The following is a 13,743-nucleotide window of genomic DNA, read 5'->3' as shown; positions in this document are numbered from 1 at the left end:
CATTTAAGTAGACAGTGCAATTTCTGCTTAGTTGCCTTATTAATCTGAGCAAGAGATTTCTTATATTTTGAAAGGAGGCCATTCAGATCACTCAAATCCTATTAATAATGCTTAAATTACATGCAGTCATATATTTTTGTAACTTGTCAAAAATTCATTGATAGACAGTTGAAATTCTAATCCAAATAAATGGAATTCATAACTCTACAATTCATGTACTCCAAATACATGAATCTCAAAACAATATGTACTGACTATCAAGGCACTTATATATCTGAGAGCATACAGTGAGACTCACTTTACCCAGTATCTTTGTTCAAGCGTATTCTTGATCAGTCTAAGAGATTGTGATAGCATATCTGAAGCTACACAACTAGTTAGGTCCAGTCTTCAAGCATTATGAAGTCACTAACCTACCTGTGATAACAGACTATGATTTGAGCAACATATAGATTCAACACTTGCCTGAGCTAGTGAGCTAGATTAAAAAAGAACATAAAGGATACAAAAAAGAGCAGGAGGAAGAAAAATACTTTACTATGCTGTGTATGTGAAAAGAAGCATTTGCAACAATTAGCAACTATCTATCTATCTATCTATCTATCTATCTATCTATCCTATCTATCTATCTATCTATTTATTTATTTATTTATTTTCTTGCCGAAACGTTGCTACAACTTTAAAAGCACAACTACAATGACGTGGGAAAATACCCGAACAAAGCTGAATACCATACACACACACACACACACACACACACACACACACATATATATGTATGTGTGTTTTCTTAAGTTTTCGCGGGTACTTACATGTATGGTATTCAGCTTTGTTCGGGTATTTTCCCACATCATTGTAGTTGTGCTTTTAAAGTTGTAGCAACGTTTCGGCAGAATCTCATCTGCCATCATCAGGTTTCTCTATTGTGTCTGTGTGTGAGTCAGGCCCACACAGTTGTTTCAGTTTTAAATTTGGGGCAGCCTATTACTGTGCCAGAATGGTTTTTTCTTCATCCTGATTGGTTGGGAATCTTGGTCTGTGTTTATTGGTCTTGGAGTTTGCTGTGTTCTGCTTGATTGGTGTTTCTAATATCTTCTGTCTGTTTTGTGGCTCTTTTTGTATCTTGATTGGCTGGCAACATTGTGTTCCTTTATTGGAGGCCTTTTGTGCAGCTTGGCTCCGGGTAAATGGATGGCTATCATTTGTTAGGAAGCTAGGTTTCATCTGGGTGCCTGGTTGGGGTGTGTTTGAGCTGGAAGTATCAGGGGGGATCTGTTTGTGCCCAGGTGTTTGCCTGGCTAGTGGTGTGGAGGCAAACACCTGTGGGGGCCTGACTCACAGACGGACACAATACAGAAGCCTGATGATGGCAGATGAGATTCTGCCGAAACGTTGCTACAACTTTAAAAGCACAACTACAATGACCTGGGAAAATACCCGAACAAAGCTGAATACCATACATGTAAGTATCTGCGAAAACTTAAGAAAACATACACACACACACACACACACACACACACACACACACACATTTATCATGTATGCTAATTTCTCCTACCTCGTTTTCAATATTCCTGGGAGAACCACAATTGTTAGGTAAAGCTTTTTTTAAAAAAATTTTTTTTTATCTTTGATTACAAAAAATTAAAACTCTGTAAAGATTTTACCTTTCTCAATTCAGATTAAATGTGTTATATGGAGGTAACAGGTGAGGGGGCTGCAGTGGATTGAAATACGAGGAAACAGAAATTTTCTCTTCGTATAAGAAAATAGAAACAATGAATATTAAATTGTTACCAGAACACCGATAAACACCTGTTATAGCCAGATACAAAGCCCAATACTTAATCCTCTCTCTGCCTAATTCAATGTTCTACTTTTTAATTTGATCAGAACCTTTCAGCTCTAGGATTATTGCTGCTTGTTGAAAAAATACTTGTCCCATCAACAAGATTTTTCTCCCAGTCCCCATCTGCTTCTTGGGCTCAGTTATGTTAATTACTGAATGATTGAATAATTTCTCTTTTTAATTTGTTTAAATAAAGACATGAATTGTAACGAAAGTGAAAACCTGCACTTTGGTGCCACATTATGCAAGATGTTTCATGTCACTACTTTGATACCCCTGGTTGATAATACAAGTCCCCTGATATTTTACTCTTTCCTGAGAGATTCCCAAAAGGAAGGAATGACAGGAAGTTGGTTAGAAAAATCAAAATAATAACATTTTGCATTATACCATATTTTGGGTATTCAGATTACATCTATGCTGTAGCAATCCCATGCTAACATTGCAGATGGAAGGCTGAGATTAAGCACTCATGCAATTTCACCACAGAAATAAGATTTGAAATGGGTATTTCCTAATTGGCAAGTTATTCTCATAGTAGGGTACTTACAGGTCTTTATGGCTTAAGCCGCTGTGTTGAACATAGTGTTGCTGCATATACTCTTACACCATTTTGCTCTACTGCTTTCACTATTGGGTTCATCATTTCCATAAAGGGAATTTACTCTTGCTAAACTACATCTGAGGTGTAGCTACAGGAAAGTATGTCCATGGCTAAACCTGATTGGACTCAATAGCCAGTAGACCTAATGCAGCAATATGACCTTTTAAGAATGGGCAGTGGCTATGAAACTGGGAAGTCGTAGTAGGCAGGCAAGTAGAAAGAAGGTTGCGTTGGAGCTTTCATCTGTCTTTTCTCCTTCACAGTTGGGATTTATCTGGCCACCATGACAGTTGAATAATGATGAGAGCCAGAGCTTTTTTTTTCAGGTTCCTCTTCCTATTGTCTCATATCTTTTTTCTTTCTTTGCATCATACCCATATTCAAGTAGGGAAAATATTTCTCTGATACTTTTTGTCAGATTTGGCATTTCTCCCACCACCCTCCATAGAAGCTAGGATTGCATTTATGTTTCTGAAGATCATGGAAATTCTGCAGTAAATGTATGTGGGACAAGCAATATCGTCTTTTTGCTAGAGATGATTTATTTTGTCCCTTCCTTACTCCCCTTGCAGCTGCCATGGTAAGGCAGAAGAATGTATTGGCCTCTGTCGTGCCCTGATGAGTGTTCTCATTTGGATGCTGCGATGTGCTGCCTTCTATACAGAAAAGCTGAAAGAATTGCTGGAACAGGGGGCTGCAGAGAACCAGCTTAACATGTGCTTGGATCGTCTGGTGAAAATCCTGGGGAGCACCAAAAATAGGGCCCTGATTCATATCGCCAAGCTGGAAGATACATGTATGTGGCCAGTGTTCATTTGGGAGATATATTTTTTAAAATTTTGGAAAGAGCAACATAATGCAGATTTTTGTACACAACATTTAGTCTTTAGGCTTCAAACTCACTTGTACACCTTGAATTAAATTGATGATAGAAATATTTTGTTGGAATTCTTTATAAGACTTAAAACAGCATACGTTTCTTAGCTATCCTTAATTTTTTGGTGTTTTGGGTGGTGAATTCACAAAACTTTATAAGCATAACAATTATTCTCATCCCTTCCCTGAAACTCAAGGAAGCAATAGCACACTTAATCTAGGTCCACATGCTTCGTTAGATTAAGATGAAGTTAGGACTTTGGATAGCAACTGCAGATGAGTAGACTGAATTGATATAGAACAGATGTTTATACGCTTCTTTCCAATCCAGTAAAATTGCATATGCCTGCAAATAGGTGAGGTTGTTAGTAAAACCAAGAAGACTGGAGGTGTTATCCTTGTCTCTGATCCTTTTCATCACTATTCATGGATATGAGCAATAAACATATTTAATAAGGTTCATGCTTAATACTGAGCCTTTTTTCTGCCCAGGTTGCAGTCTGCCAAATTTCAAGTCATTTTCTAACTGCTTTTGTATGAGAAACTGTCTGTCTGTCTGTCTGTCTGTCTATCTCTATCTTTATCTCTATCTCTATATAAGAATATAGATAATACTATATCTATATACTATATCTATATCCAGAAGAAAAATAAATGAGATTTATTTTGGGCTATTGGACAAACTGTATGATTAAAATGTAACCTTTATGTTTAGCTTCCTGGAGTGCAATTGAACAGTCCCTTGCCAAATTGGGAGACAATGTAGGACATATTAACAACATTCAGTTGCGGAATCAATTGGAAGAGTGCATTAATCTTGTCAAAAGGTGAGCAAACAACAGTCTCAGGTTAAGGAATAAACAGTTTTCTTCTCCATATGCAAGTAAAGTTAAATTGGTCTTTTCTTTCTTTATGTCACAATTCTCTGTACAGTATCCCTACCATGCTCTCAATTCATTCAGAACAGCTAAACAAAACAGGCTTCCCCACCATACATGCTGTGGTGCTGCTAGAAGGAACCATGAATTTGACTGGAGAACCGCAGCCTTTAGTCGAACAACTGATGATGGTGAAAAGGATGCAGGTATGGATGGATCATATAGGGAAATCTCATTATCACTGTTCTTATTTTTTTGTTTGGTCTTCTATAGAAAAAGTATGGTAGAGTTCAATTAACTAGAATTCAACTATATTTTCAACTATCAGTAAAATATTATCTCTAATAAAAAAAAAGGCATCTATGTTTGGCATGTTGAGTAGACTTGGCTAGAATCTCCTGATAAAAAAGTAAGTTCATACAACATGCATATTCATGTTGATTGATTGATGTAGTACAGGGTTGTCAAACATGCTCACATCGCGGGCTGTATCGTGACATATTGCGATGTTTCTTGCCTTTGCAGAGCTGGGTGAGCATGGCCTGTGCAGGCCTCCTGGTTGACAGGCCTGATGTAGTGTGTGTTGACTCCAACCAAATGGCTTATCATCGTGTGTGAGCCTGTTGTTTCATTTTGTTCAACAATACACAGCAGCTAAATCTGTGGATAGCCAGATATATGATCTAGCCATAGTCTTCTATTTGCAGAACTTCTATTTGCAGTATATGATGGAATATCAAGCTAGGGCATTTTACCAGTATTCATTCCGAGCTGGTACAGCCCAATATTATTTTACTTATGTAATAACTATCTAGACTAGAGCAACCCACCTTTTTGAATGGGGCTACGGCAGAGGTGGGATTCAGCCAGTTTGGACCAGTTCAAGTGAACCGGTTGTTAAATTTTTGCGCAGTTCGGGGAACCGGCTAATTGTACCTCTGGCTGGCCAAACCCACCCACCCTGCCTGCCCCTCCCCTCCCCTCCCAGTCCTTATCTCACCTCACCCACCTATGCCACTCGCCTCTGGTTCCCTTGCCTCTATCACGAAGCCCAGCTGATCTCTGCCTGGTGAACCTTCCTTTGCTCCTTGCCCTGCTGCCTCCCACGTGGCACCCGTGGCCCAGCCCGCTTACCTTCCGCCTTCACAATGCCTGCCTGCTGGCAAACAATACATGCTGTAGAGACAGGGAGATTTCTTATGTGCCATTCCGAGCTCCTTCCTCCCCATATGCTGCCCCTAAGCTCCTGGGTTCCCTGCACGAGCACTGGAAGAAAGGGAGTCTGATCGTAGGAGGGGGCAGGAGGCGGGCTTTTCCAAGGCTGGTCCTAGAGGGAGCCAGAGATCATATGCATCTCTAATTCTTAAAAATTTGGGGGGTTGCACATGTGGGGTGCTGGAGGAATCAGTGCCTGGAGCGAGAGAGGAACACAGGCTGACTGGGCAGGGAAGGAGTACTGGGCTTCCAGTGCTCGTGTGGGGAATGCAGAAGCTTAGCGGCAGTATATTGCGTGCCTTAACAAGCCCACTGTGGCCTCTGGGGTTTGGATGGTCGGCTGCAACCAGCAGGACTTGGAGGAGCAGCAGATGGACTTTAGGGTGCACAATCTCTCCTCAAACTCCCGATGCCTGAACCGGGAGAGCTGGAAGAGAGATTCACTGTCGGGCTGGGGAGTACTGATCGAGTGGGCTTTTTGCTTCTTCCCCCCCACCTCCCCATCCCTATCCAGTGTGGCACAGACAGCCCAATGGAGGCGGAAAACGGGGTGTTTCCATCGTCCCTTCTCTTTTGCTTTCCCTTAGCCTCCTTTTGCCAGCATGTGTCAGGCATGCTCAGCAGGCTGTCGCGATCTTTAGACGGGCTTTTATTTCGTCAGCCTAAGAAGGAGGGAAAGGGGCTTGGAATGGTACATAGGAAATCACCCTGTCTCTGCAGCCTCAGCCCACCTGCGCTGCCCCACCTTGCTGTGAGTGATGTCGAGTTAGCCACTCCCATGCAGTCACATGACCTCGCCCGCCCGTCCTCCCCACCTAGCCAGTCCATAGGAATAAACGGTTGTTAAATTACTTGAATCCTACCCTGGGCTACAGTGATATACAAGGAATTATTTAATGAATTTCTTGGTGGATAGGCTGGTGAATAAGACCATGACACAATCATATATCTCTTTATGTCTCCATATCTGGTATCTCAGACACAGAATCTCCTTTCCAGTAATAGAAATGGAGAGGTATTAGATACTTGATCTTCCATTTTTTTCAAGTTACTTTCCTTCCAGAAAATTAGGATTCCTGGTATGAGACCCTTGGCTACTACATACTGTTGATTCTCTTAAGGTTCCATGTTTTCTCTCTTCTTTTTGGGAGTAGTGGTTTACCATTTCAGCTGTTTTTTTTTAAATGGTAAACCTTTTCCTTACCTTTTTTGCAAGCATAGCATTGACGACATCCTAAAATTTCAAACATGCCCATCAGCCCACGGAGTTTGGAGACCTGCCGTAGAGTTTTTCTTTTCCATTTTCTGTGGAATGAAGGATGCATAATTGGCTTAATAAAAAAAAAAGATGCTTCTCTTCAGAAACTCTGTTGTATAACATTGGCTACCAAGTAATTTTTGAGTTCTTGGCAGCAGGAAGCATTTTGAGAGAGCAGGAATCACACACTTTGGGTAAAATGGAATTTCTAGAAAAGGTCGTTTTGTATTATAAGTATTTTCCTTTTGATCAGAACCTGAAGTTTTCTGGATGTTTTTTCCCCTACTATTGGTTAGCGTATCCCATCCCCACTCTTTATTCTGGAGATCTGGAAAGCCTGTTTTGTGGGATTGATTGAATCTCCTGAAGGGACAGAAGAGCTGAAATGGACAGCCTTCACTTTCCTTAAGGTAAGCCTAAATGTCAGGGAAAGACAGCTGGGCTTTGGTGCTTTCAGTAGGATTCTGACCGGAAGGCTGTTCACGATAAACATTTGGGCTTTCAAAAAAAGATCAAAGAAAACAATATCTCAGCAGGAGACTATGCGCAAGAAGTCCTTGGTTCAATTCCTGACATTTCCACATACGGAACTGCAAAAAAAAATATTTATGAAATTTGTATTTATTACAAGCAAATTCAAATTGGACAGACCAATTGTCTCAAGTGATACAAAGCAGTTTTTTTCACTCCTAATAGAATTGTTTAGTCACTTGTCTTTGTTTATTCCAGTGGTATAATTTAGGTGAACCAAAGGAATTTAATATGAACTCTTTTTAAAATCTGTGTTACTCCTTTAAAAAATATCTTTTTCAACAGAAGATGTAGAAAAAGCAAACACTTTGCATTTTCTACATCTGCAAGTTTTCTTACATTCTCTGGCATTGCACAAGCCAGTGAATCTTTTTTGCATTTCAATCCATTCACGCTCATTGAGCTATGGACCTATGTACATTTTTCTTTGGTTAGTTACTTTTTTTCATTGTGGAGTGCAGAAAAAAAATAATTGTAGAATTATAGCAGTGTCAGGAATGTATTTAGATGGCTCTTTAGTTTTCTGTATGAACTATGGATGCCTTTGTAAGTTTGTTTTTTGCTTTTTCTGCAATTGAAAAAAGTTACTTTTTGGGGAATAAGAACAAAAATGGAGAATTGGCTCAAGCACACGACCCTTCAGTGCTGGCTTCTAAACCAGGAGGGTCCTTACTTTGATTTCCTATGGCCTTCGGTGGGAATTTAAAAATTCACCTCAAGTAGCCTGTCAAGTGTCTGACAAAAGATATATATTTTGGTTCCCTGTGAAGGGAACCAGTTTGTGGGAGCAGAAAGATAAGGGAAAAAGAGGATGATATAAAGAAGGGAGAACATGGGATTATCTTACTTATTTTGGCTGTTTTTTGGCTATTCACCAGTGGCATGAATTCCCCAACATAAGGGAAATTGTTTACTTCTCTTGACAACTCCAGGTCAAACTGTTCCGGGGACATTGGTCAGGATCAGCTGCTCCTGGGAGCAGTATACCAAAGATTAGATGTTGTTTTTAAAGTATAAGGATATTTGCAGACATAGCTGATCCGTGGGGGAAACCTACCCTCAGATACTATGACATAAATTCTGGCAGAAAACTGCAACCATGTTAATTCTTGATTTCAACTCTTCATAAATACAAGCTTTCAGATCTATTCTTTCTCTGTGTAGCTGGTGACATTCATTGCCATATTAGTGACCTGAAGTCCAGGTTATTCTTTAGTCTTTCTTCTGGGCTGGTGCCTTTTGGTAGAGTATGGAGACGTCTGCATTTAGCTGCATAATATTTTTTATAATATAAACATAAGCCAGATGGTTATGTCTTTCTTCTTCCTGGCTTTCTTGGTAAACACACCATGACGCTACTAGATTCCCCAAAAGAGACACAACAAATTACAACTTAACATTCCCAGCTTGTTCAGTAAATCACTACTGCAGCTCAAGGACATCATGTATCCAATTGTCCATGCAGAAATGAATACATTAAGCATGAAAAAGACAAAACAGATATACACAGGCACAGCCTGTAGACAAATTGGAATATTATGGAATAGAAAGCTAGGACAGTTAACTTGTGAAACTGCATGAAAATCAGATTAAAGATATCAAAGCTTTCCTTTATTTTTTTGGATCTTCTTCACAATGTCATTGCTGTGTCTTCAAATGCTTATTCATATTCAGCCAATGTCATAGCTAAGCAAAGATATTAAATCTGGCTTTTCTATCGCCATCATATCAGAAAAATTTATTCCAAGAATATAGACATTTACAATTGCATGGCGTACAATAGAGAGAGCTCTTGTTGAAATTCTCCTGAGCTGAGCTACTTTAATGTCACAAAATTGTAACATTGTATTGTAATTTTCCCCAGGCCTTTGGTGAGTGGCCGAAGAGATCTTTAGATTGTGTACATTGTTTTCTTTGTTCCCCATCTGGTTTTGTCATTTTGCCACCTTTACTCTTCATTTATTACCATTGTTGTTTTCTTGTTTTAAATACTTTTAATAATTTGTAATCACCCAGAGTTGCTGGGAGCCAGGCAGCATATACATTTGATGAAGAAAAAAAGGTATCTTTTATTTTAGTCTTGATCAGCAAAAGTCCATTTAGGGTTACTAAAGAGAACAATGTATCTATTTTAACCATGATCACATGAATCAATTTGATATTTCTTCTTTTTACTTTCTTTTTTTAAATAAATAAACCTTTTTATTTATCAATAAGGTTTTTTTAAAAATAGATTTTTATTCTATTTTCCACCAATACAAATCATATTCATATTTATGTCAGCGTTTAGACATCGACGGATATAGTCATCTTATAAATCATCTTGTATTTTATATACATCAACCAATAATTTTTATCGCTATCAAAGTTATCTCTATCTTATATATTTATATATTTTATATATCTCCATATCATTCTCTTAAGGTCTCTTATATTAATTATACTAATCTTTTCTTCTTATTTCTTGTATCTATTCTCTAACCATTCGTACCATTTATGCCAAATTGAGTAATATTCAGAGTTTTCCTTCTCTTTCATTTCTAGCGTAAGCATATCCATTCCTGCACATTCCAATATTTTATGCAGAATTAAGTCCTCTGAATGGATGTTAGGTCCTTTCCACATTTGTGCAAAAGCTATCCTGGCTACCGTGTGTAAAATAATATATTTTATCTCTCTTGGGTATTGATCCTTGATTATTCCTAATAGGAAGAGTTCCGGTTTAGGTTCAGTTTGATATCCAGTAATTTCCTGCATCCAATTTTTAATTTTAATCCAATAGTTCTTGGTCTCAGGACATAGCCACCACATATGATAGAAGGTACCATCTATTTGTTGACATTTCCAACATTTTGGACTTGTGTTGGGATATATCTTAGCCAATCTTGTTGGTGCCAAATGCCACTGGTAAAACATTTTATACTAAATTTTCTTTATATGCTGTGTATGTCATTAATTTGTAATTTGTACTCCATAGTTTCTCTCATTCTTCTAAATTGATGTTATATCCAAAGTTCTGAGCCAATGCTATCATGGTGCTCTTTGCAATTTTTTCTTCCATTTTAAATTCCAATAAGTATCTGTATGCTTTACATATAATTTTTTGTTCTAATCCAACCAGAATTTTGTCTAACTGATTTTTCCCTTTGTCAAATCCAGATTCTTCTAGATCTTTTTAATATCTATTTTGAATTTGTAAATATCACCAATCAGTTATGTTTCTTTGTTCTCTGAGTTCTTGATTCGACTTTAATTTTCCTTGATTATCTAATAATTCATTATAATTTACCATTTTTCTTATATCTAGTCTGTTCGGATGGATTATGGCCTCCATGGTTGATAGCCTACAGGGTATCTTCATATAATGTTTCTTTATCTTCCTCCATGTCTGAATAAGTGAATCTCTTATTTGGTGTCAATTAAAGTTTTTTCTCCCATAAAAATGCATGCCAACTTATCATGACCTATCATGGCTTCTAGTGTTAAAATTCTCTTATCTTCTAGCTTAACCCAATCTTTTATCCAATTTAATACTGCTGCCTGATAATAGAGCTCCCACTCTGGTAATCCAAAACCACATCTGCTCCTACTATCCTGTAACATCTTTAATTTAATACGTGGTTTCTTGCCCAGCCAGACAAATTTAGTTATCATTTTGTTTAATTCAGTAAAGAAATTTCCCCCCTGTTTTATTAGGATCATTTGAAATAAATACATTAATTTCCGTGAAGTCTCATTTTTATGATTCTCCCTAATAAAAATAATTGTAGTTTTCCCCATGATTCCAATTCTTTCCTAATTTGTTTTACTAATTTAATATAATTATCATCTTTAATTGGTGAACATCTAGAAGATAACCATGTTCCTAACTATTTCACCTTTTTTGCAATCTGTAATCCCATTTTACTTTCTATTTCTGTTTTTTGTTTTGTAGTGCAATTTTTAACTATCATTTTAGCTTTGTTCTTGTTTATATAGGTCTGGTATCTAATGGGTCCTCTACTATGCATACTAGGTCGTCTGCAAATGCTTGGACCTTGTATTCTTCATTTCTGATTTTAATCCCCTTTATTTCTGAGTTTTGTTTGGTTGTGGCTAGAAACACTTCCAAAGACAAAATGAAGATGGGGGCACCCTTATATCTCACTCCTTTGGCTATCTTGAAATCATCTGTACGGTCTCCGTTTAGTAATATACTTGCCCTTTGATTAGAATATATTGCTTGTAATGTTTTTTCTATATTGGTGCCGAAATTCATTTTTTTAATTTGTTGTAAAGCAACTGCCAATTGAGATTATCGAAGGCTTTTTGTGCATCTAAAAATATTAATGCTGCTTGCTTTTCAGGTAGTTTCATAGTATTCTATAGCGTTTAACACTGTTCTAATATTATTCCTAATTTGTCTATTTGGTAAAAAGTTGTTCTGATCAGGGTATATAATTTCGCTCAATATTTGTTTTATTCTTTCTGCTAGAATTGTCATAAATATTTTATAATTCGTGTTCAACAACGAGATTGATCTATAATTTTGAATTAATTGTTGGTCGGGACCTTCTTTTGGAATTAAGGTAATAAATGCCTCAGACCAGGACTTCGGAAGTCTAGCTTCTAACAATGCCTCATTATATATTTCCAACAACATTAGTTTGAATATTTCATACATGATTTTGTATAACTCACTAGGAAGACCATCCGGTCCTGGGGTTTTATTATTTTTCTGTTTTTGTATTGCTTTTTTCAACTCTGCTGGGGTTATTACTTTGTTTAATAACTCTCCTTTTTCTTCAGAAATAGAACCTAAACCGTTTTCCTCTAAATATTGTATTATGTTTCCCCTGGTAATTTCTTCTTGTTTATACAGCTCCCCAAAATAACTTTGCACAATTTTTCCCCCTCCATCTGATGACATAAATTTCCTTCCTTATCCTTAAATTGTTGAATTAATCTTTTTTCCTTCTCTATCTTTAACTTATGAGACAACCGTCTACCAGGCTTATTTGCAGATTCAAGAAAGTTCTGCCTTACAAATTTTAAATTTTGTGCTCTTTCTTCTAGAAACATCAAATTTAGTTTATGTCTAGCCATCATAATTTCCATCTTCGCTTCTGTGTTTTTGGGGTCTTTTTGAAGTTCACATTTGTATTTTTTTAATCTTACCCTGCAATTCATTTTGTTGTTTCCATTTTTCCTTGTTTTTCTTAACTGTATACGCTATTGTGATTCCTCTCACATGCGCCTTCGTAGTATTCCATAAGTTCTGCAGGGTAGTATGATGTTTCAAATTTATCTTAAAAATATTTCCAATTCATTTTTTTATTTTTTTATTGTATTCTTTTTCTTTCAAGATTTGAGAGTTTAGTGATCATCTCATTTTCCTTTTCTTTTGTCCTTTCCAGATGATTTTCAAAGGGTTATAGTCAGCCCATATATTGGGCATTATTTCTACAGTAAGGCTATCTTTTTCAATTGCTTCATTCATCCACATCATGTCAATTCTCGATCAAAACTTGAGTGGGCTGGAATAATATGTATAATCATTATAATTTGGGTTTTTTTTTTTAGTATACGTCTTCCAAATTAGTTTCTTTCATTAGTTCGAAGAATGGTTTTGGTAAGGTTTTCTTTTTTTTTCTTGATTTTTCTTGATTGTTCTTTACTGATATAATCTTTTTCAGTGTCCACAATGGCATTAAAATCCCCTACTAATCAAATATTTTTGTGTCTTGTTTCTATTATTTTCTCATACAATTCGTTATAAAACTCTTTTTGGTTATCATTGGGGGCATATATCCCCACCAGTAATATTTGTTTTTGTTGAATGTTAAGTTCTATAATTAAAATTCTACCCTATTCTTCTGCATAAATTTGTCTGGCAATTATCCCTTTCTTAATGCACATTACCACCCCTCTTTTTTCATCCGCCAATGCTGCATACAATACACTTAGTTTAGGGTAATCTAGATCAGGGGTCCCCAACCTTTGCTATTTTAAGACTCATGGACTTCACAAGTTTTATATTTTTAAAATTTGGAAACTTAATAAAATTTATTTAAAAAAAAAAGACTCGTGGACTTCAGCTCCCAGAATTTCTCAGCCAGCAAAGTGGCCAAGGTTGGAGACTCCTGATCTATACATCTAATGTGCTGTTTTTGGATATATACCTCCTGTAGGCATACAATGTCAACATTTTGTTTTGCTAAATTAACTAGAGTTTGCTTCCTCTTAGCTGGAGAATTCAATCCATTAATATTAATAGAAATTAGTTTAATCTCTTCTTCCATTTTGCTAATTATAGATCTGTCTTAGTCTTGTATTAACTCTTGCTTCTCTTTGTGGTCTTGTTCTTAATCCTCTTCTTGGTTGTTCTCTCTCTTCTTTGTCTTTTTCTTCTTGTTCCACTTCTTGTACCTCCTGTTGCTGGTCGTCTTGGCTTCTGCTTTCCAACTCTTCCTTACTACTCGTTTCTTCTTCTGATCCCATCATCTGCTCATATAATGCTTGCGCCTTATCAATACTGTCAATTCTAATTCTT

General features: G+C 36.9%; 1 protein-coding gene across 7 annotated transcripts in view; it reads left to right on the top strand.

The window, feature by feature from the left end:
* The window catches only part of MED24 (mediator complex subunit 24), a 99,254-nt gene that overhangs the window by 37,648 nt on the left and 47,863 nt on the right, over nucleotides 1–13,743 (top strand). For all 7 annotated transcript variants that reach the window (XM_087917837.1, XM_087917839.1, XM_087917838.1 and 4 more), the window contains exons 6-9: nucleotides 3,026–3,249; nucleotides 4,045–4,156; nucleotides 4,263–4,413; nucleotides 6,977–7,090. In XM_087917837.1, coding sequence (XP_087773963.1) covers nucleotides 3,026–3,249; nucleotides 4,045–4,156; nucleotides 4,263–4,413; nucleotides 6,977–7,090 — 601 coding nt within the window. The remainder of the gene's footprint in view (nucleotides 1–3,025; nucleotides 3,250–4,044; nucleotides 4,157–4,262; nucleotides 4,414–6,976; nucleotides 7,091–13,743) is intronic.

The sequence above is a fragment of the Pseudonaja textilis genome, chromosome Z, assembly GCF_049901715.1.
Source record: "Pseudonaja textilis isolate UNSWEBS1 chromosome Z, rPseTex1.2, whole genome shotgun sequence".
NCBI classification, from domain to species: domain Eukaryota; kingdom Metazoa; phylum Chordata; class Lepidosauria; order Squamata; family Elapidae; genus Pseudonaja; species Pseudonaja textilis.
This window is presented reverse-complemented; position numbering and strand designations above follow the sequence as displayed.